At 39.0% G+C, this 21730-nt stretch overlaps 1 protein-coding gene across 16 annotated transcripts in view; it reads left to right on the top strand.

Annotated features, from left to right (window-relative positions):
- Nucleotides 1–21730, top strand: part of LOC137632992 (protein bric-a-brac 1-like) — a 242742-nt gene that overhangs the window by 131110 nt on the left and 89902 nt on the right. The window contains exon 8 of one of the 16 annotated variants that reach the window (XM_068365156.1): nucleotides 9505–10096. The exons of 14 other annotated variants lie outside the window; for them this stretch is intronic. In XM_068365156.1, coding sequence (XP_068221257.1) covers nucleotides 9505–9909 — 405 coding nt within the window. In that variant the 3' untranslated portion in view covers nucleotides 9910–10096. Of the gene's footprint in view, nucleotides 1–9164; nucleotides 9390–9504; nucleotides 10097–21730 lie in introns of those variants that run through there. One more of the 16 variants, XM_068365161.1, reaches the window with a different exon arrangement.

Genomic DNA, 21730 nt, shown 5'->3' with positions numbered 1-21730 from the left:
TTACAAAGAAAAGCATAAAAAATAAATACTTTACAATAGTACACTGCATGTAATACTTTAATGACTTTGCAGAGTTATTCAGCCCCTAGCAGCAATTTATCTGTATTTATTTAGTTTACATTATGTCCAGTCCTGCTTCCTTTCTTCATTTTGCTGTCCAACCTCTCAAACTTTGGTTTTGTGTAACCTAAGGGTTTTCCCCCCAGTTGACCTTGTTCTTTATTAGGTTATTAGCCCCACCACTTTGCTATTCTGTAATACTCTGCCCTAAGTTATTAGTCTGTTCTTGGAGACCTGACATTAGTTGATTTTCAACATAGGTCCGATTTTCATTCTATAAAGTGACCTCTACATTCCCTGTACATATACTGTACTGAACTTACATAAAAAGTACTTGCAACTTTGTATCATTTTATAAAAACCAGAGCAGTAAATACTTTGCATTGTCATTGTTTTCAAGAGACTAGATTTAAGGTGATTTTCGTTATAGGTTGGATTTTATTCCTATAAAAAGGTGACTTGTGCACTCATGCGTGTAATAAACACGAAAAAGCGCTTGCAGCCTACTAACATTCTATAAAATCAAATACAGTACCTACTTTAATAATCCTTGTGAAATTCAGGTACTGCAAGTATATAATTTGAATGAATAATTATTGAATGAAATGTCTCCTAAGTGGGAATCTCCTGCTTACTGGACATGAAAGGAGGTGGAATTGAAAGTGGGGAATTAGTTATTGTAGGAGGATGACTTTTTTGATGGCAAAGATGAAACTGTAAAGGGACTTATTACATGAGTTTTTTTTTTGTTTTTTTTCTTCTTCGTCAAACCTGACGATGGCAGCAGTTTTCGTTATCGGGGTCAGGTGATGACTCTTCATATACAAGATGTCAAACCAGAGCTTGACATCCCCAAAAGAGGGAGAAGGTAAGAACCTTTCGGACACCGTTGATCTCAAAAGATCATGGGGTTAGAGAAACGCACCATCTTCCAGACAGTTCTGCGTGTCTTTACAGTCAACTCTTCCAGTGGAAAAGTCTACTGGAGTCCGGTAACCTATGATCTTTGTGTTCAAAACTATGATGGAAAGTAATGAAATAATGTATGTTTTGCCATCAGAAAGCAAGACTTGTCGCACTCGGTGAGCATGTAAGGTACAAACTTGTAGATGCCCATCCTTTGGTCTATCGGAAGTATCTCCTCTTTGTCATCTAGGCTTTGGTTTTCAGTTTTAAAGCAAGAGCTTCCAACTGTCTATTGCCTCAAGCTTGATTCTCACGGTACCTACTCGATCGAGACAATTGACTTGTCCTCTCTCTCCAGGGGGCCAGTGCTTCAGGACAGACTGTCAACCTCATTTTGCCATGATCTCAGAATTGTGGTCAATTGATGACCAGCCATATGGACAGGCAAGAACGGAGGAGCGTATTTTGCTGATGAAATTAGTTTCAGCGAATGGAGGGAAGTGGCTCGGTCACTCGCAAGACCAAGAACATCCCGCTGGACGGTAATCAATGTCTTCTGAGACTTCTCTTATCAGGGAACTTGTTCTATATTTTCTCCCACACCAGCGATTGCCCAGGATAGTTTGATACATCACTGGTAAGCGATTTTCCTTCCATCTGGTTTCGGTAGAATAGGAAACTTGGGATGATTGAGATAGGTGGCTGATATCCCCTCAATGAGAGTTCCACTTGAACCCCACCTCCAGGGATCCTGCTGTTCGCAGATGGATCCAAGGAGGGGACACCTACACCTAGTACTTGAACACCTTAGGGAAGTGGTTGACAGAAGTAAAACTCCTGCTTTTCAACATAATGGAAGTCCAAGCAATGATAGTGCTATCTTCCAAACAGGGTGTAATAAGTCACCAGATATCATAAAATAACTACACCTTCGTGAATCAAGCCTACAAGCGAAGAGGTACTGTTTCAGTCTTTTTGCTATTGGGCAAGCAGGTATCCACCTGATTAGTTGACAGTGATAGTTATATGCAAAATCCATTACAACAAGAGAAATTTTCTATCAGACATGCACAGTCAACAAGGGCATGGAGTAGGATCAGTGACTCCTCACTATCCTTTGTGGCAGAAAGCATTCTTAATTATATTTGTCCATTGAAGGACCCATTCTTCTCCCAGTTGAACCAGTACTTCCAGTATACTGCTCTCCAATTCTAGGATGTCTTCCAGCAAGATGCTCTCCAATCCAGTTCCAGGGATAGCAGCATTCAGGCACATTCGAACATGCCAGTTACCTTTCTGACAGTTTACCTGGTTTGTCAATTACCCAACAGTCTTTGGATTATTTTAATTTTGGGTTACCTTAACTGCTACCATGTGCAACACACTGGGTGTCATCCAGATTGCTGATGCTCCTCTTTTAAGTATAGAAGATTACAAACCTTCTTGCATATCCAAATCAACAAATCAACAATCACCATTGAGAAAAGGCGTTGACCTTGCTACGTTAATTCAACACCTAAAAGGAATACTGTATGTACTCTTTATCAAATACATTGACAGAACTATTAAAAGAACAGGCTTGTCTTTTTATGTAACTGTTACGAATATAAATGCATAAGATCAATTAAAAGAGCATTCTAAATTGTTCCAATTTTTGTGAATTTGGTATACTGTACCTGTAGTTGGTTATTATCTGCGGGTATTGCGTAGGAGCCCCTAGTATAATATGGAATTCCGATAGTAATACGTTTCTTAAAACAATATGGGTTTGAGAATTATTTTTGCTTTTATGCCTAGAAGTATGTCCTCAAATACTGCAATTGTACTTAATGTATATGATCCACTACATCAATGCAATATAGTGTAATTATTAATGCTATGATACAACTTTATGGAGTTTGTTTTGAGTTTATTATAAGTTTGAATAATACTGTATACTTTTTAAATAAAGATTGAGATTTTAAGGTTTCAAAATCATCAGTATTAAGAAATGCTCTATTCGACATTTAGCATAATTTTGTTAGAGATCTAAAAGATAGTTTTCCTTGTCTTTGAAACTATAAATCTAGTAGTGAGGAAGAAACTTTCCTTTGGTTCCGTGGGAATGGCTAGAATTCTCCGTGAAAGATTGTGAACATAGTTCGGAAACAACTAATCAAAAACAATTATTCGATAAACAGCTATTCGAACGGAAACTTGTTAGTGAGAAAGTTATTAGAAAGAACAATTATTTAAAATAATCATTCGAAATGCAAAATTCTTTATTAAAACAAAGGTGTTAAAAATACAAAAATGCAAGTACAGTATACAAAAGAAAACTTTTAAAAACAAATCTAATTGTCAAAATAAATTCATTATAGAAAAATTTACAACGTAAGTTATCCACTACAGCATGCTAATATTGTAATACTGAACACTCAAAGGATGTACCTAATTTTTTTAGCCTTATTTAAATCTCAGTATTTCTTGGTACCCTTCATAATTATGCTTCCTGCTCTTATTTTTGCAATATGAATGTCTTGCAAATCCTACTCTCCTAGAGTGTCTAGGAACATCCATATTGTAGGGTGATGAGATGACTTTTGCTGTAAGAAAAGCATAGGACTATGTCGGTGACCTCTTGAAGGCCGACCAATCCGTGAATCTTCAAAATATTCTAAAACCGGATTTACAATTTAAGAATATTATATATTGAATCCAATAATGATCCAAATGATTCAGTAACTTTGTCTACGGGTCAAAGGCTAGGGCTAGCAGCATTCAAATTCTTAAAGAAAAATTGGAATCTGTATCTTATCTCACTTTTAGACCACAATCGCATATCTTTTGGTATAAGCACTGACCTAAGTGGAAAAGGCATCCATAATGAGAAGCTGGGCTGAATTCTTCTGCTATTAGAGTAATGTTCCGATAACATTTGGAATAATTATTTCGCATAATTGTCCTATCAAATAACTTTCTTTCGAATAATTTTCTATTCGTGGTTGTCTTCGAATATTTATAGAATAATTTTCACGATACGCTATGAAACTCTTTTCCTCCCATTTCGTTCTAAAATTATATTTTTGGGAGAGTGCTTAATTGAATTTATGTACTTTAATTTCTTAATTTTAATACCAATCAGTCAACTATGGATAATTGAATTTGAGGATAAGATCAGACCATTTACTGTGTATTATACAAGAGTACAGCGTGCTCAGTCGTACTTACTAAAAAGAATTGTATGTCCAGAGGACCAGCCTTGTTTGTTTACAATACCAAGGGGATTGGTGAATATTAGAATAAGTAATTCTTGCACCTCTGTGTTATGTTGTCTGATTTGCTCATAGCCAGTTTTAGAAGCAAAATCAAAAGCTCATAAACTGATTGGTAGGAGAAACATAATTCTACTAATCTGTAAGGTAATCTTGAAATCCCCCGGAAACACTAAATGTCCTGATCATATAATGGTGAGAAGACAGTAAAACCAAATAATGTTAGTAACCTAGGATTGCATTAAATGAAGCATATGAAAGCTATTCCTGTCACTAATATTCGCATTTGGTCTGAATATGTATAGATTTTTCTGGAAAATGCCCCAAGACTTTTCATAAACTTAAATCTTCTTAGACTCCAATAATCTGTCGTATTTATTCTCAAGTACTGAAGTTTTTACTGGGTTTATGTTTGGTGACTTAAAATAAATAGTGTGCATTATGAATTAGATAAGCATAATTATCAGTATTTGACATTTTTTTAACAATCTTTTCTTGAAATTTTTAAAGTTAATATCTGCTTTCTTTTAGTTACTAGTAAAATAACTAATTGAATCGTTGTACGTACCTTTTGAGTGTGTTAAGATAAGTACAGTTATACATACATATACCAAGGCACTTCCCCCAATTTTGGGGGGTAGCCGACACCAACAATGAAACAAAACAAAAGGGGGACCTCTACTCTCTACGTTCCTTCAGCCTAACCAGGGACTCAACGAGTTCAGCTGGTACTGCTAGGGTGCCACAGCCCAACCTCCCACATTATCCACCACAGATGAAGCTTCATAATGCTGAATCCCCTACTGCTGCTACCTCCGCGGTCATCTAAGGCACCGGAGGAAGCACCAGGGCCTACCGGAACTGCGTCACAATCGCTCTCCATTCATTCCTATTTCTAGCACGCTCTCTTTCCCCTCTCACATTTATCCTCCTATCACCCAGAGCTTTCTTCACACCATCCATCCACCCAAACCTTGGCCTTCCTCTTGTACTTCTCCCATCAACTCTTGCATTCATCACCTTCTTTAGCAGACAACCATTTTCCATTCTCTCAACATGGCCAAACCACCTCAACACATTCATATCCACTCTAGCCGCTAACTCATTTCTTACACCAGTTCTCTCCCTCACCACTTCGTTCCTAACCCTATCTACTCGTGATACACCAGCCATACTCCTTACACACTTCATCTCAAACACATTCAATTTCTGTCTCTCCATCACTTTCATTCCCCACAACTCCGATCCATACATCACAGTTGGTACAATCACTTTCTCATATAGAACTCTCTTTACATTCATGCCCAACCCTCTTATTTTTTACTACTCCCTTAACTGCCCCCAACACTTTGCAACCTTCATTCACTCTCTGACGTACATCTGCTTCCACTCCACCATTTGCTGCAACAACAGACCCTAAGTACTTAAACTGATCCACCTCCTCAAGTAACTCTCCATTCAACATGACATTCAACCTTGCACCACCTTCCCTTCTCGTACATCTCATAACCTTACTCTTACCCACATTAACTCTCAACTTCCTTCTCTCACGCACCCTTCCAAAGTCTGTCACTAGTCGGTCAAGCTTCTCTTCTGTGTCTGCTACCAGTACAGTATCATCCGCAAACAACAACTGATTTACCTCCCATTCATGGTCATTCTCGCCTACCAGTTTTAATCCTCGTCCAAGCACTCGAGCATTCACCTCTCTCACCACTCCATCAACATACAAGTTGAACAACCACGGCGACATCACACATCCCTGTCTCAGCCCCACTCTCACCGGAAACCAATCACTCACTTCATTTCCTATTCTAACACATGCTTTACTACCTTTGTAGAAACTTTTCACTGCTTGCAACAACCTTCCACCAACTCCATATAACCTCATCACATTCCACATTGCTTCCTTATCAACTCGATCATATGCTTTCTCCAGATCCATAAACGCAACATACACCTCCTTACCTTTTGCTAAATATTTCTTGCATATCTGCCTAACTGTAAAAATCTGATTCATACAACCTCTACCTCTTCTAAAACCACCCTGTACTTCCAAGATTGCATTCTGTTTTATCCTTAATCCTATTAATCAATACTCTACCATACACTTTTCCAACTACACTCAACAAACTAATTCCTCTTGAAGTACAACACTCATGCACATCTCCCTTACCCTTATATAGTGGTACAATACATGCACAAACCCAATCCACTGGTACCATTGACAACACAAAACACACATTAAACAATCTCGCCAACCATTCAAGTACAGTCGCACCCCCTTCCTTCAACATCTCAGCTTTCACACCATCCATACCAGATGCTTTTCCTACTCTCGTTTCATCTAGTGCTCTCCTCACTTCCTCTATTGTAATCTCTCTCTCATTCTCATCTCCCATCACTAGCACCTCAACACCTGGAACAGCAATTATATCTGCCTCCCTATTATCCTCAACATTCAGCAAACTTTCAAAATATTCCGCCCACCTTTTCCTTGCCTCCTCTCCTTTTAACAACCTTCCATTTCCATCTTTCACTGTCTCTTCAATTCTTGCGCCAGCCTTCCTTACTCTCTTAACTTCTTTCCAAAACTTCTTCTTATTCTCTTCATATGACTGACCCAATCCCTGACCCCACCTCAGGTCAGCTGCCCTCTTTGCCTCACGTACCTTGCGCTTTACTTCCACATTTTTCTCTCTATAAGTACAGTCAGATTGTAGTAACTTTATTTATGAACAGGGCATTGAAAATTTTTATTGACAAGCACTCCTTAAACATTTCAGACATTTCTTAGCATTATTATTGATTTTTTAAGTAATAGGTCCGAGTTGTTGATGGGTACCACAGTGAATGTAGGAATGTGATATCCGGTGTTCCACAGGGTAGTGTTGTTGGCCCATTACTTTTCATACTATATACACTTGACATGTGGTTTGGCCTAGAAAACAAGCTTGTTGCATATGCAGATGCTACTACTCTCTCTGCATCAATTCCATCCCCTGAATGTAGATCTGGGGTTGGTGAATCCCTTAATAGAGACCTAGCTAAAATTGGCGCATGGTGCAAATTATGGGGTATGAAGTTGAATCCTAATAAAACTCAAAGTATGATTGTAAGTAGGTCAAGGACGGTGGCTCCTCAACATCCGGATCTCAGTATTGATAATGTTTCTTTAAATTTGTATGACTTTTAAAATCTTAGGTGTGATTCTCGACAGCAAATTTACTTTTGAGAAACACATTAGGTCTGTCTTCTTCAATTGCACAAAAAATGGGCTTATTGAGAAAGTCTTACAAGATTTTCGGTGATCAATCTATTCTGAAGAAGGGTTTTAAATCTTTCATTCTACCTTGTTTTGAGTATTGTTCTCCTGTCTGGTGTTCAGCTGCTGATTCTCATCTTAATTTGTTGGACAGAAACTTACGGTCTATTAAATTTATTGTTCCAGATCTAGATATTAATCTTTGGCACAGTCATTCAATTAGTTCATTATGCATGTTGCATAAGATTTTTCATAACTCTGACCATCCTTTACATTCAGATCTCCCTGGACAATTCTATCCTGTTTGTAATACTAGGCAGGCAGTTAATTCTAATAGCCAGGCTTTCTCCATCATGAGGCTCAATACTACACAGTATTCTAGAAGTTTTATTCCAGCTGTTACCAAGTTGTGGAATGATCTTCATAATCGGGTAGTTGAATCAGTAGAACTTCAAAAGTTCAAAGTTGGAGCAAATGTTTTTATGTTGACCAGGCTGACATGAGTCTTTTTATAAATTATATATGACATACAGTATCTGTTTTTGACCTTGTTAATAGTTTACATAGGACATATCTGTTTTGACATTGTTACTGTTTTTAGAATGATTTATTGTTAATTTATTCTTATCAATTATTTATTTCCTAATTTCCTTTCCTCAGTGGGCTATTTTTCCCTATTGGAGCCCTTGGGCTAATAGTATCTTGCTTTTCCATCTAGGGTTGTAGCTTGGCTAGTAATGATGATGATAATGATAATAGGATAAGATAAAAAATGGAGATTCATAATTTTTCAGTGTTTTAAAGTTTCAAGTAATTATTGCTACTGATTTCTGTATACAGTAATATTGCAACCTTTGTTCCCCATTTCTAGACAACTATTCTCGATGGTTTGTCATCCAAGAGGGCTAGTGCAATTGGTGCACCGTATACAGGTTATCAAGGGTTCTTTGCATTGTACCTTTGGCTCTTAACTGTAATTTTTAGCTTTTTTACTTCTCCTCCATTCACTCTCCTTTCTTCAATCTTACTGTCCAACTTCTTTGACTCTGCTTCATTGTGCAATTACGGAATTTTCCCATTGGTGCACCTCAGTATGGAGCACATCTCCCCCTGTATCTGGCATTTAGCTTTGTGGCCCAATTCCATTGATCAATTTTAGTGACTTGGCTCATGTTATAATCAGTTTTAAAAGATGTCGCAAGATATAAATTTTTTTGGTAATTTGAGAAATAAAATTACAGTACTGTACAGTATGCAGATCAGTATGGTTATTCAACTATTAAAAAAGTTTAATAAATTAAATTTTAATAAATTGATCCTCTTATGAGTATCGATGAGTGCTTTTTTTACCTGATTTTATCCAAACATTACTCTTTAAATTCAGCATGGATTTTATTCCAAATTAAGTTACATATTGTATCATAGTTACCTTTACCATGTACACAGTAATTTATACTATGAAAAGTTTTATTTAAACTTTATATCTTTTCAATTTTTGGTATCGAAGTCATTAAGTGATAATTTTAAAATGTTTGGACTGAAATTTGTAAGATTTATTTTGAATTTTATTAGCCATGGGCTCACCAAAATTACAATTATTTCATTGATTTTATTTTTTCAGCTTTCATTGTTGCTACATAAAATTATTTATAGATTTTGGTTTGCTTTTTTTTTTCCAGATGAAATGGTTCAACCCTTTCATACCTAAGTTCTTTTTTATCATCCTTCCCAAGAAAGTTTTCTTTAATTAAATTGGATATTTTAAACCAAATAAAATAATTTTGCATCTGCCATTTTCAAGTTAATTGCTTTCTTATTTAACCACTTTAAGAATGGAATAGATTTCTTATTTTTTCATTTTCAGTTTGAGATTAAAATGTAACTTTTACATATTCGGCCAAGTCTCAAACTCTTCCCAAAATCTGTAAGGAAAAAAGTTCTCAATTAAAATGAAAATTGAATAGGTATCCCCTCTCCTCCTAGACAACTGCACTGACCCCAGTTCTGGTATCTTTTCAGAGCGTGGGCAGGCGGTTGTCTGGCAGTGGGAGGTGTGACAACCGTCACCCGAATGTAGTCCTTGGTTCTTCCGGTTCATTTGGGAGTAGTGGTAATGTGAGTGGTAGGGGGAGTGCTAGAAGTGGGGGTTCAAGTGAAGTCGGTGTAGGCATGATTCATCAACCACCTCTCAGAGACCCACAAGGGTCAAGCTTTTCGATGGATAGCGAGGAAAGTCACTCGAGGCGTAAATGGAAATTTGGGTGCGTGTACTGCAGCAAGTCGTTCCCTACACGATGGGGTCTTGATCGCCATACGAGGACACATACTGGTGAAAAACCGTATACCTGCCATATTTGTCATAGAAATTTTAACGAGCAGTCAAATTATCAGCGTCATTTTAGACGACATTTCTCAAACAATTGATGAGAATTTTATTATCTAGCTAATTCAGTAAAAGGTTTTATGAGAGTATATTTAAATTTAGGCCATATTTCTTTATAGATTGTTTATGTACAGTTGTTGACACTATAATATATAATCATAGCTTTATATCTAAATATATATATTAGTTATGGAGTTACTGTTTGTTTGAAATAAAATATGAGAGCAATATCTATATTTAATGCATCCTCCCATTCAAACAGGATTTCTTATGGAAAGAAAAGAAACCTGATATCTCTTATAATGCTTGGAATTAATCGTTCAGCATTTTTCTTTTCGGTCCCCGCACCAAAAAAGAAACAATCGCCCAAGCTCGCCTTTTTTGGGACATTTTACTGAGCTCATCTTGTATTGGGCACAAAATTATTTTAACCCTCTGGTGGTCCTGGACATGACAAAATCTTTGTCAGGCTCACAACTTCTGGCCAGGGAATAACGACTTCGTGTGTCGACCTACTAGTTTTGATGTTTAGTAACATAGATAACAAGGGAATAAAGAAGGAAAAAATTGATAATTACACTACATTAAAAATGAAGGAATAAAGAGGGAAAGAAACTGAAAATAATGAAGGAATAAAGATAGAAGCTAAAAATTGCATTTAAAAATGAAGGAATAAAGATAGAAACTGAAAGTTGCATTAAAAATGAAGAAATAAAGATGAAAAGAAACTGGAAAATCATATTAAAAATTGAAGGAACAAAGAAGGAAGGAAGCTTAAAGATGCATTTAAAAATGAAGGAATAAAGATAGAAACTGAAAATTGCATTACGAAGCTGGATAAATTTTCTATATAGCTTTTACATGAACAGATAATGCCAAAATGCTTCATTGGATCCTTGGGTTTAATATAGCTGAATAAATTTTTTTTCTACAGTATACATTTTTTTCATTTGAAAAATGTTCATATGCATAAGAGAAAAAATGGAAATTAATGGAGGTAAAATACATTGTATTCAAAATCAATGTCTAATGGATTTTCAAGAGTTTAGTTCAGCACAGTATTATAACATGAAATTTGGTAATATTCTTAGTTTTAGGTATGGATTGTTGTCATAAGTGACTAGGTGAACTTGTCCATCTTACCTCCTACATTAACAGGGAATAAGCTATTATACACTTACTGTGTATGTATTTTTTGTGGTTATTGTTTTAAATGTTCTTCAGGTCCTAATTTAACTTTAATGGAGAACTAATATTTAAGATCAGTAAAAATTTTATATGTTGAATTTTGTTAAAAAGGTTTAATTTTTTTTTGTTCAAAATTGTGTGGCACATCTTTTATTACTTGAGTAATCAGATAGCCTTGCATTTTTTCTAGGCCTTGAGCAAATATCCTTTTACTTTTGATAGGTTTGCTTAAAGCAAATGGGCATTACAGGTTAATACACAAAAAAAAAAAGCCATTCCAACGCCAGAAAACATAAGACGCCTCAAACGTCTTGAACTGTCTACCTAACCGCGCCAGGACTCTCTGCTGCGGGCAGGAAGGATGCTGGGGACTGGTACAATATAGTACCTACTCTACCGGGTTTAAGCGATGTCAGGCAGGGCAGCCAATTGGGACTACAGTGTACCCCAAATCCAAAGTAAAGTCCTTCAAAAAGAAGGCAACCGTTCTTAGTCCATACAAAATCTTGTACAGCCTGGGATGTCAATAAATCTGTTATGTTTTAATGGATTAGTACACAAGAAATTGAAAGTTGCATGCAGTAGATTATACGTACATGAATTGATTAGCTTTGACACCATCCATGAAATATTTCCATCTGGCCCTAAATGAAGGTGCCAAAGTTTTCCATGAAACTGTGATACTTAAAAAATAAATCTACTGTATACTAGTCAAAAGTAGGTGCAATGTAGTTACAGGAAAGTGGTTAGTTTTTCAAATATATTTTTATCAGAGCTTATATTCTCAAATAGAGGAGTAGACTCGTGGAGATGAAAGAAAATCAAAGATTAATCTCCAATGTTAAAATTTCTGATTAAAATATGCATACAAATAGATAGTACTTGGTAGTAGAAGATTTATATCAATACAAATTGCTCCAGTCAGTTATTTTAATAAGTCTTTCCCAAGGTTAATTTAATATCCTTGAAGGAACAGGTTCGACCACTTGATGTAAAAGAAAGATCCTATATTTTTCCTCACTGATATGATACTCTCGCATTCTCTGCTGCTCCCCTTTCTGTACTTGTGGCCGGCACCTATGGATAGTGGCAACTTTGTTCTAACCACATTGATTTTGCAGTAAATTAGTCTCTTGTCATAAAGTTGGCAGTCATGGGTCTCTACATGAATAGATCAATGTTCAGTAATGTTCACAGTACTTGATTGAACTACTTTGAGAAAGTACTAAATATTTTCGTGCGAGATATTTTGTATTCCTGATCTTATCAAATCTAATATGGTTACAATTAGAAGTTCTCAGACATTCTACTGTTCCTACTGTCTGTGTGCATTGCTATGACTCGCCAGTCTAAACAGGGACTTTCATACCTTGCCACATATTGCACGACAGAAGAAGATTTGGGTCAGAGGGTGTTTAACTCTTGTTTGGGATAGTGACCTTGTTGTTAATACTCAATTCTCCAGACCATATGGTTGCTAGCAGGTAGTAGGTTGACCAAAGTACCAGCCACCTGTTGAGATACTACTGCTAGAGAGTTATGGTGTCCTTTGAGTGGCCAGACAGTACTACATTGGATCCTTCTCTCTGGTTACCTGACAACACTTGAGATTACCAAACAATTCTTCTTCACCCAAGGGGTTAGCTACTTCACTGTAATTGTTCAATCACTACTTTCCTGTTGGTAAGGGTAGAAGAGAGACTTTAGCTATAGGAAGCAGCTCTTTTAGGTGAAGGACACTCCAAAATCAAACCATTGTTCCCTAGTCTTGGGTAGTACCATAGCCTCTGTAACATGGTCTTCCACTGTTTCGGATTAGTCTTTGTTTGCTAGAGGGTACACTCGAGCACACTATAGTCTTATTTCTATTCCTCTTGTTTTGTTAGTATTTATTTTAATGTTATTACTGTTCTTGAAATACAATTTTTCCTTATTTTCCTTCTTCACTGGGCTGTTTTCCCTGCTTTTCCAACTAGGGTTGTAGCTTAGCAAGTAATAATAAATTTAATGATAATAGTAGGGGTTTCTAAGATTTTAGTGGAATTTTTAATTTAAAGTTCATTTAGCTCGGTCTTTATATCCTTTTTTTTCTGGGTAGGCAAGGGGGAGGCATTGTCAAAGGGACTTATAATTGATGTGGATAAAGTAGCACTTGCTTGCTTTATGAAATTTTCATTTGAGAAAAGGGCCTGTGCTTTGCCTGAAGTATCAAACTTGGCTAAGCTGCTTAATGTCAGAAGGCCAAGGGAAACCTCGCTGACAAACAAAAGTTGGAATTCTGACTGCTGCCTCAGTGTATGCTTTTTTTTTTCTCGGAAGCACCTGTAGTCTTTGTGTTAAAAGACTAATCCACAAAGCTGTGAGAGCACTAACTCGTTTTAGTCAGTTAGATAAAGTTGTGTGCTAGGGTGTGGTATTTGGAGCCAACAAGGGAGAATTGAGGTGCAAGTATTGAACTGTGGTTATGGGCTCTCCTGTAATGATTTGATTGCCGTATTGAGCCAACAAGTGACAGTACTAGTGTCAGTGGTGAATTGTGGTCTTGGGCTATCCCTCAATTGCTCTGTAAAATGGCTGTGTAAAGATACTAAAATTGAGAAGCAGAAGAGGACTTTTTATATGCATTGTACCTATACATAACATTTTATCAGTTTGAAGCTTGCTAAATTTCTATTCATACCCAATTACCCATTAATGAGGATTTGGAAACTACCGGGTAATTTTAAGACAAAGCTGACTTTTTCAAGGCCTTAAGGTTTAAGTCAAGCTGAAGTTCCTTTTTACCATGCCTTATTCTGGTGAAACTCAACAGTTAGGGTAGCCAGATCCAGATGAGTTTTATACTAAATTTCTGATGTCTTGGGTACATTTTCCTCAGCTCGGTACCATCATTTCATTCTTCATTTATTTGGTATACTGTAGAGCTTTATTTTATTAATATTTCAGAATTTTGACCATTTACATAATACTGTAGTTCAGATTTAGTATGGGTACCTTGAATCTGCATGTGCTTTTTGACAGTAAAGTGTGATTTCAGGGCTTTAACTAATATTTACTTGTATTACCATTTAAAATCTTAACTAAACAATTAGAGTACCTGTGATTTCAGTTATTGAATGTGACTTGTGACTAGGCTAGTTACAAGGCATCTATATATGAAGTCTATCTCTGAAAGTTGCAGTAGTGCAGTAAATGAGTTGGCGCACCTGGTGCGATATATTGTAGACATTTCTGTACTAAAAGGTTCCTTCAGCCCCTAGCTGTACCAACACTTAAGCTATTTACTGTACAACTATTGCCTCTTCCTTTCTTCCATTGCCCTGTTCAACCTCTGTTAACTTAATGTTTCCCTCTCGGATGACCCTCATGCCAAATGGCAAACCGGGCTGTAACACTGGGATGTAGGGTTCAAATCTCACATATCATAAATCATCATAGCTCAGTTTTTTTCTACAATAATCTTGTTGAAAGTACATTTGGGATTATGAGGGAATGTAACTTCCCACTGGATAGGGTTTGGGGACTATTCTTTAGTTTGTAGATTAAAGACATTTTAGATGTATCAAAAATAAGTGACATCTCCTTATCTGTTGGTGGTATGTTCCGAAAGCCCCTTTCCCCACCTACGCAGTTGTGGAATTCTGCAGATAGTAAGCTATATATTTTTAACATTTTCTGTTATAAAATACACTACACTGTGTATCCTTTTAATGGAAAAAAAAACATATGTATATGTACAAACACTACAGCACTGTATATTATTAGCATTTACTATCATACACTACTGTATATTACAGTATATTGTGGTGTACAGTATAGTATTTACGGCTAACGAGTTATCATCCTCCTTGTCTGTTGACAATTTAATGAGCTCTTCTAAATCCTCAATTCTTTAACTCTTCCGGATACTCCTCTATATTGTACGTTCAACGACATCTCCATCGTCATTGATTATTCTTGCTGTTTCAAGTTTTTCAACTCTGCCATCTATCTCAGTAGAACTGGTGAAATTGGTTACAGCCCCAGATCAAAGGTGGTTCTTGTATTCACTGATTGCCTGCAGCTGCAACTCATCCATTGCTCCCTTAACCCTTAAACATAGTCGTTAATAATACCTACAGGAACACGGGTGGGGGTAAATTTACCCCAATTTTGGAAAATTAATAAAATACGTTGTCAAAATTGAATTACCTGAAATCATAGACAGAAAATACATCAATACTTTTATTTCTCCTGATATTTAAGTTATTACCACGGCAAAGTGAATCTGTTAAGGGTTACTCAATAAATAAAAAAAATAGGGTTTTTCTAAGTGAAAAAATAACCTATTTGCAAGTAGAAAATTCTTTACATTTTTTTTATCACTGTCTAAGAACATAGAATAACCATAAATTACTAGTCTTGTGTCCTGAGAGGCCAACAACAACATTTGAGAAATAGAAAAAACTGATGTGTTACGATTTTTTACCAAAAAGAAAGTTTTAAATATTTAACTTAGCCGGTGAATATATAGCTGCAACTCTGTTGCTCGACAGACAAAATCTACGGAAAAACTCGCCAGCGATCGCTACACAGGTTGCGGGTGTGCCCAACAGCGCCATCTGTCGACCAGATACCCAGCTCTTATGTAAACAAAGACTCAATTTTCTCTCTGTCGACGTGTCGACAAGGCGTACTTTACTCGCTGTTGCTAAACTGGAGTTTTTCACATCATATTGGTGAAGTACTATATTCTGGTTTTGAGCTTTCGCAATGCAGGTGTTTTATCTTCATCTTAAATCTTGAACTCGTTTTGGATAGATTTAATTATGGTGACAAAGAGAGTATGGACTTTCTTTCACTTTTAAATGGCCGACCCTTCCCTTAGACGGAAGTGTGTTTAGGCTTTTAGTAATTATCTTATCACGTTATAAATTATTTATAGATTTTCCTCTATATATTTTATATCTCTCCGCCTTTATTAGGCCTCTTCGATTAACTTTCCATTTATTATAAACATATAAAAATAAATTTTAATGTTTTGTTTATATGCGACCTTTCCTGAGAGTAGGCGGTCCTAACTTGGAAACCGAAGTTAATCAACGTTGAGCCCTTTATATCGTAAATAGCTTTTAAAGAGCTAAGGATTTAAAACTTTTTAAATGTAATATTTTATGAAAGGTTTTCTTTGATAGTCTTCGTACTGTTTTCAAAGATGAACTAACGTTTAGTTTATTTATGCTACGCAGTTGTTGACGTTCAGGACGTTCAACATGCGCTCTATCGTTACGATAGAGAGAGAGTGTATCACGGTTTCACTTTGCAGTAAGAGTAAATCGATTCTGACGTTTTGTTCATTCTTTCTTAGCTTAAATGTTTTAAATTCTATTTTAAAGGAACTTTTTATTTGAAAAACCTTTCAGTTTTTTCCTTTAGTCAAATAACATGTTTTTTTGACGAGATATAATTGGGCTCTTCTCTTTGGTGCGAAATCAAGAGAGAAAGAGAGAGAGAGATAGAGACGGAGGGAGAGAGAGGAGAGAAAACGTTCCGTTCAAGCGGGTAACGTTGTTCTCGAGTTACTCTCGTCCCTAGTCTCTGTACGGGGAGGAAGGATAAAACGTTTTTAGTTTTTTATTCTCGTCCCCAGGCTATGTGCGGTGAGAGATTGAAAACGTAGTTTATATGAACTAGTGTTTAGTCTCTTTCCCAGCCACTGAATTTTTTATCTTAAAATATGTTTTCTGTTTTTTGCTGGTATTAATGAGCTTGCATTATACGACTGATTTCGCAATTACTACCTTTTAATGAAGGGTAGAATTGTGTGTTTCAGGTAGAAATCAGTAAAAGTTTCGATTTCAGTGAAATAAGTGCAAAACAGAAAATCGAAGTGATAAAGTGATATGCGCAAAGTGTTACAGTGTTGCGTCCGAGGGTTCGTCTGTTCGTGCCTGTCGTTCACCTAGTCCGGGACCTCTTGTATGCTCCCAAGCCCAGGGGAGAAGTAATGTCGAACGACTTATGGGTTCGAGAGGCCTTGATCAACGAACAGACGTTTTCCCTCTATGGTATCGGGTGTATCTTACCAAGATCTCCCCTACCATAAGACGAGAGAGACGTTGTTTCTCCTCGTCATCCGAAGGCTTTTCGCATAAGAAACCTGTCACAAGGTTTCGAAGCCCTTAAGCGAAAGTCAGTCCTTTCAGGACAGGTCCAGCATCCTGGTTGTAGCCATTAGGACAGCTCTGACCCTATGCAGTCATCGGATAACTGCTCGCCGCCTAACAAAAGCGTAACACAGACTCCGAGAGTCTTTTTTGTTGGCAAAGTGTTGCGGTCACAGACGTTACCCTCGTCTCTTACCACAACCATTTCCGTTGATCCTTAATGGGTTGTATGGCAAGACATGCAGAATATGCTTGCCTCCCTTATGGAAGACTATTCTGCCGATTAGTCCGTTGAGTCTAGCCGTTTATCTCATCGATATCCTGGCTTTCAGCCAACCTAACGTTCCCTTGTGCTTACTGTTGACGTTGGCGTAGCTAAGTCACGTCAGTCAGGTTGTTTAGAACCACACTCGATGCGGTCTCGTGTGGTTTTTCAGCCGCATTTGGACGTTAGGCCACTTGCTGATGCTCCTGTTGACGTTCAAGACGTTCACTAACAATCGGAGTTGACTTGTTTTGACGCTGTGCGTCAACCTCCGCATTCTAGAGTTGTTTTGACTGCTCAGTCTAGGCAGTCAAAGCAGTCTCGAGTGGACGCTGTGCGTCCTCACGTACCTGTTGTGGTTGACAGTTCAGTTGTTGACAGTTCACAGACAGTCAAGCAGTTACATGACGTTGCGTTCTGGTCCGCTACTAATGCACCAGTGAGTGTGGACTCTGCTTGTAAAGCATTGCCACCACGGTAGGTCTCTCCCTTGCTTGAGACTCAGCTTTTATCGGACAAGGTTCCTGTAGATGAGGAAGTTGCTGTTCCCCCTCGTACTGATATTCCCTTGAGGACTCTGTCAGATGGAGAGGAGCCTAAAGCTGCTTAGCCCCCTATGGACTTTAATTAAATCATGATGATTTTTTTTTAAGGATCTTTGTCCGGATCTTTTTGTAACTGCTGCTCCTCGTTCGCCTAAACGTCAGAGCTTACACTAGGCCTAGCTACTTCGAAGCCGTTGTTTTTAAGCTAGTGCGCTCTCGCTCTCCTAGAGAGCTTTACGTTGGCTAGGCGACTGGTTTTTCACTAGGAGGAGTTTGGGGGATACAGTCTTTGCTTTCCCTTCTTTTAAACTGGCTTATAGAGCGAGAGTCTGATATGACACGAGAGAAGTTCTCGGCTTGGGAGTTCATGCCTCTGCCCAGATAGACTTCTCAAATCTCGTAGACTCTCCCTGACGCCTGGCCAGGAGACGCTCCAAGTTTTTTACAGGTCAACTTCACAGCTGTTTTCGAGCCTTTGAAGTTTTGCTGTACAATTATGTCATGCATAAACAAGGCTTTCAGGGATGGAAAGCGGTACCGCCTCAGTCGCTAACCCCGTCTGTTGCCACACCTGCTCCCGTAGACCCTAAATGGGCTTTGCTGCAAGACATGCAGTCCAAGCTTGCGTCCTTGATAGAGGACTTTAATGCGGAGAAGGTTGCTGCCGAACCTTCTGGCCAACAACCTTCCAACCGGTCGGTTGTGCGCCCTGTTGACGCTGAGGTAACCTTCTCGCGTCTGCCAGTTGAGGTGGTTCCTCCACCGATGCGACCCAGTGTGGGTTGCCAGCCGCACGTTGACGTTAAGCGACGCTCGGAGGTGGTTGTTGACGTTCAGGACGTTCAACAACCAGCAGAGGTGACTTGTTTTGACGCAGTGCGTCAACCTCAGCAACCCGGTAGGGTGTTGACTGCACAACCCAGACGGTCTAGACAGTCTCGGGTTGACGCTGTGCTTCCTCGCGCACCCATGGTTGTTGACAGTTCACAGACTGTGCAGCAGTTCCATGATGTTGCGTCCGGCTCCGTCACGCATGCACCAGTGCGACCGGACTCAGCGAGCCAGACGTTGCCCACTCCGTTGCCGTTTCCTCATCAGTTTTCGGATGAGGAACCCTCTGATGAGGACGTTGCTGAACAACAAGACGATCAGCCCCCAGAATAGATCAAGCCCTGCTATCCATCCAGAAGATGCTGAAGAAGGAACGCTGCTCAGTCAGGCTGTGGATGAGTCTGGTAGGGACGCTGTCATCCGTGGAACAATTTGTGTCACTAGGAAGACTACACCTCCGTCCTCTTCAATACCATCTAGCTTTTCACTGGAAAAAGGACAAGACGCTAGAAGCGGTCTCGATCCCGGTTTCCGAAAAGATAAAGTCTTGTCTGACTTGGTGGAAGGACAATATCAACCTAAGAGAGGGTCTTCCCCTGGCTGTTCAGACTCCCAACCACGTTCTCTTCTCGGACGCATCGGACGTGGGCTGGGGCGCGACACTAGACGGTCGGGAATGCTCAGGACTGTGGAACTCGAGTCAGAGGAGCATGCATATCAACTGCAAGGAGCTGTTGGCAGTACATCTGGCCTTGAAAAGCTTCAAGTCTCTCCTTCGAGGCAAAGTGGTGGAAGTTAACTCGGACAACACCACGGCCTTGGCGTACATCTCCAAACAAGGAGGTACCCACTCACTGACGTTGTACGAGATCGCAAGGGACCTGCTCATCTGGTCAAAAGGTCAAGACATCTCCCTAGTAACGAGGTTCATCCAAGGCGACTTGAACGTCATAGCAGATTGTCTCAGTCGGAAAGGGCAAGTAATTCCAACCGAATGGACCCTCCACAAGGATGTGTGCAAGAGACTTTGGGCCACTTGGGGTAAACCATCCATAGATCTCTTTGCAACCTCGCTGACCAAGAGGCTTCCAATCTATTGCTCTCCAGTCCCGGACCCAGCAGCAATACATATAGAGGCTTTCCTCCTAGATTGGTCACATCTGGATCTCTACGCATTCCCACCGTTCAAGATTGTCAACAAGGTACTGCAGAAGTTCGCCTCTCACGAAGGGACAAGGTTGACGTTAGTTGCTTCCCTCTGGCCCGCGAGAGAATGGTTCACCGAGATACTTCGATGGTTAGTAGACGTTCCCAGTAGGGTTCCTCTAAGGGTAGACCTTCTACGTCAGCCACACGTAAAGAAGGTACTCCAAAGCCTCCACGCTCTTCGTCTGACTGCCTTCAGACTATCGAAAGACTCTCGAGAGCTAGAGGCTTTTCGAAGGAAGCAGCCAGTGCGATTGCTAGAGCAAGGAGAGCGTCTTCCATTAGAGTCTACCAATCGAAGTGGGAAGTCTTCTGAGACTGGTGCAAGTCAGTTTCTGTATCCTCGACCAGTACCTCTGTAGCTCAAATAGCTGTTTTTCTCTTATACCTGAGAAAAGGACGATCCCTTTCAGCTCCCACTATCAAGGGCTACAGAAGCATGTTGGCATCGGTCTTCCGGCATAGAGGCTTAGATCTTTCCAAACATAAAGATCTGCAAGACCTCCTTAAGTCTTTTGAGACCACCAAGGAGCGTTGTTTGGCTACCCCTGGATGGAATTTAGACGTGGTACTAAGATTCTTCATGTCAGACAGGTTGGAGCCGTTACAATCAGCCTCCCTGAAAGATCTCACTCTTAAGACACTTTTCCTGGTATGCTTAGCCTCGGCTAAAAGAGTCAGTGAGATTCATGCCTTCAGCAAGAACATCGGATTTTCGTCAGAAAAAGCCACTTGTTCGCTGCAACTTGGTTTTCTAGCCAAAAATGAGCTGCCTTCTCGGCCTTGGCCTAAATCTTTCGATATCCCCAGCTTATCGGAGATCGTAGGCAATGAACTAGAAAGAGTCTTATGCCCTGTTAGAGCTCTTAAGTTCTATTTAAAGCGTACTAAACCTTTACGAGGCCAATCTGAAGCTTTATGGTGTTCAGTTAAGAAACCATCCTTGCCTATGTCAAAGAATGCTTGGTCAGACTTTATCAGATTGTTAATACGAGAAGCTCATTCACATCTGAGTGAGGAAGACCGAACTTTGCTTAAGGTGAAGACGCACGAAGTTAGAGCTGTAACAACTTCCGTGGCCTTTAAGCAAAATATATCTCTGCAAAGTATAATGGACGCAACCTATTGGAGAAGCAAGTCAGTGTTCACGTCATTTTACTTGAAAGATGTCCAGTCTCTTTACAAGAACTGCTACACACTGGGACCATTCGTAGCAGCGAGTGCAGTAGTGGGTGAGGGCTCAACCACTACAATTCCCTAATTCCTTATCCTTTTAATCTGTCTCTTGAAATGTTGTTTTTTTATGGGTTGTCCGGAAGGCTAAGAAGCCTTTCGCATCCTGGTTGATTTGGCGGGTGGTCAAAGTCATTTCTTGAGAGCGCCTAGATTAGGGGTTTGATGAGGTCCTGTTGTATGGGTTGCAACCCTTGATACTTCAGCTCCTAGGGGTCGATCAGCATCCTAAGAGGATCGCGAGGCTCCGTAAGGAAGACGTACTTAAAAGGCAGAGTAATTGTTCAAGTCGACTTCCTTACCAGGTACCTACAGTATTTATTTTGTTTTTGTTATTTTGATAACTTCTAAAATGAAATAAAAAACTCTTAGCTCATAAAATGTAAACATATATTACTGGTCTCTACCCACCATCCTGGGTGTGAATCAGCTATATATTCACCGGCTA

This window comes from Palaemon carinicauda, chromosome 42, assembly GCF_036898095.1.
Source record: "Palaemon carinicauda isolate YSFRI2023 chromosome 42, ASM3689809v2, whole genome shotgun sequence".
Lineage (NCBI taxonomy): Eukaryota > Metazoa > Arthropoda > Malacostraca > Decapoda > Palaemonidae > Palaemon > Palaemon carinicauda.
The sequence above is the reverse complement of the archived record's forward strand: the minus strand, read 5'-3'. Positions and strand labels throughout refer to the sequence as shown.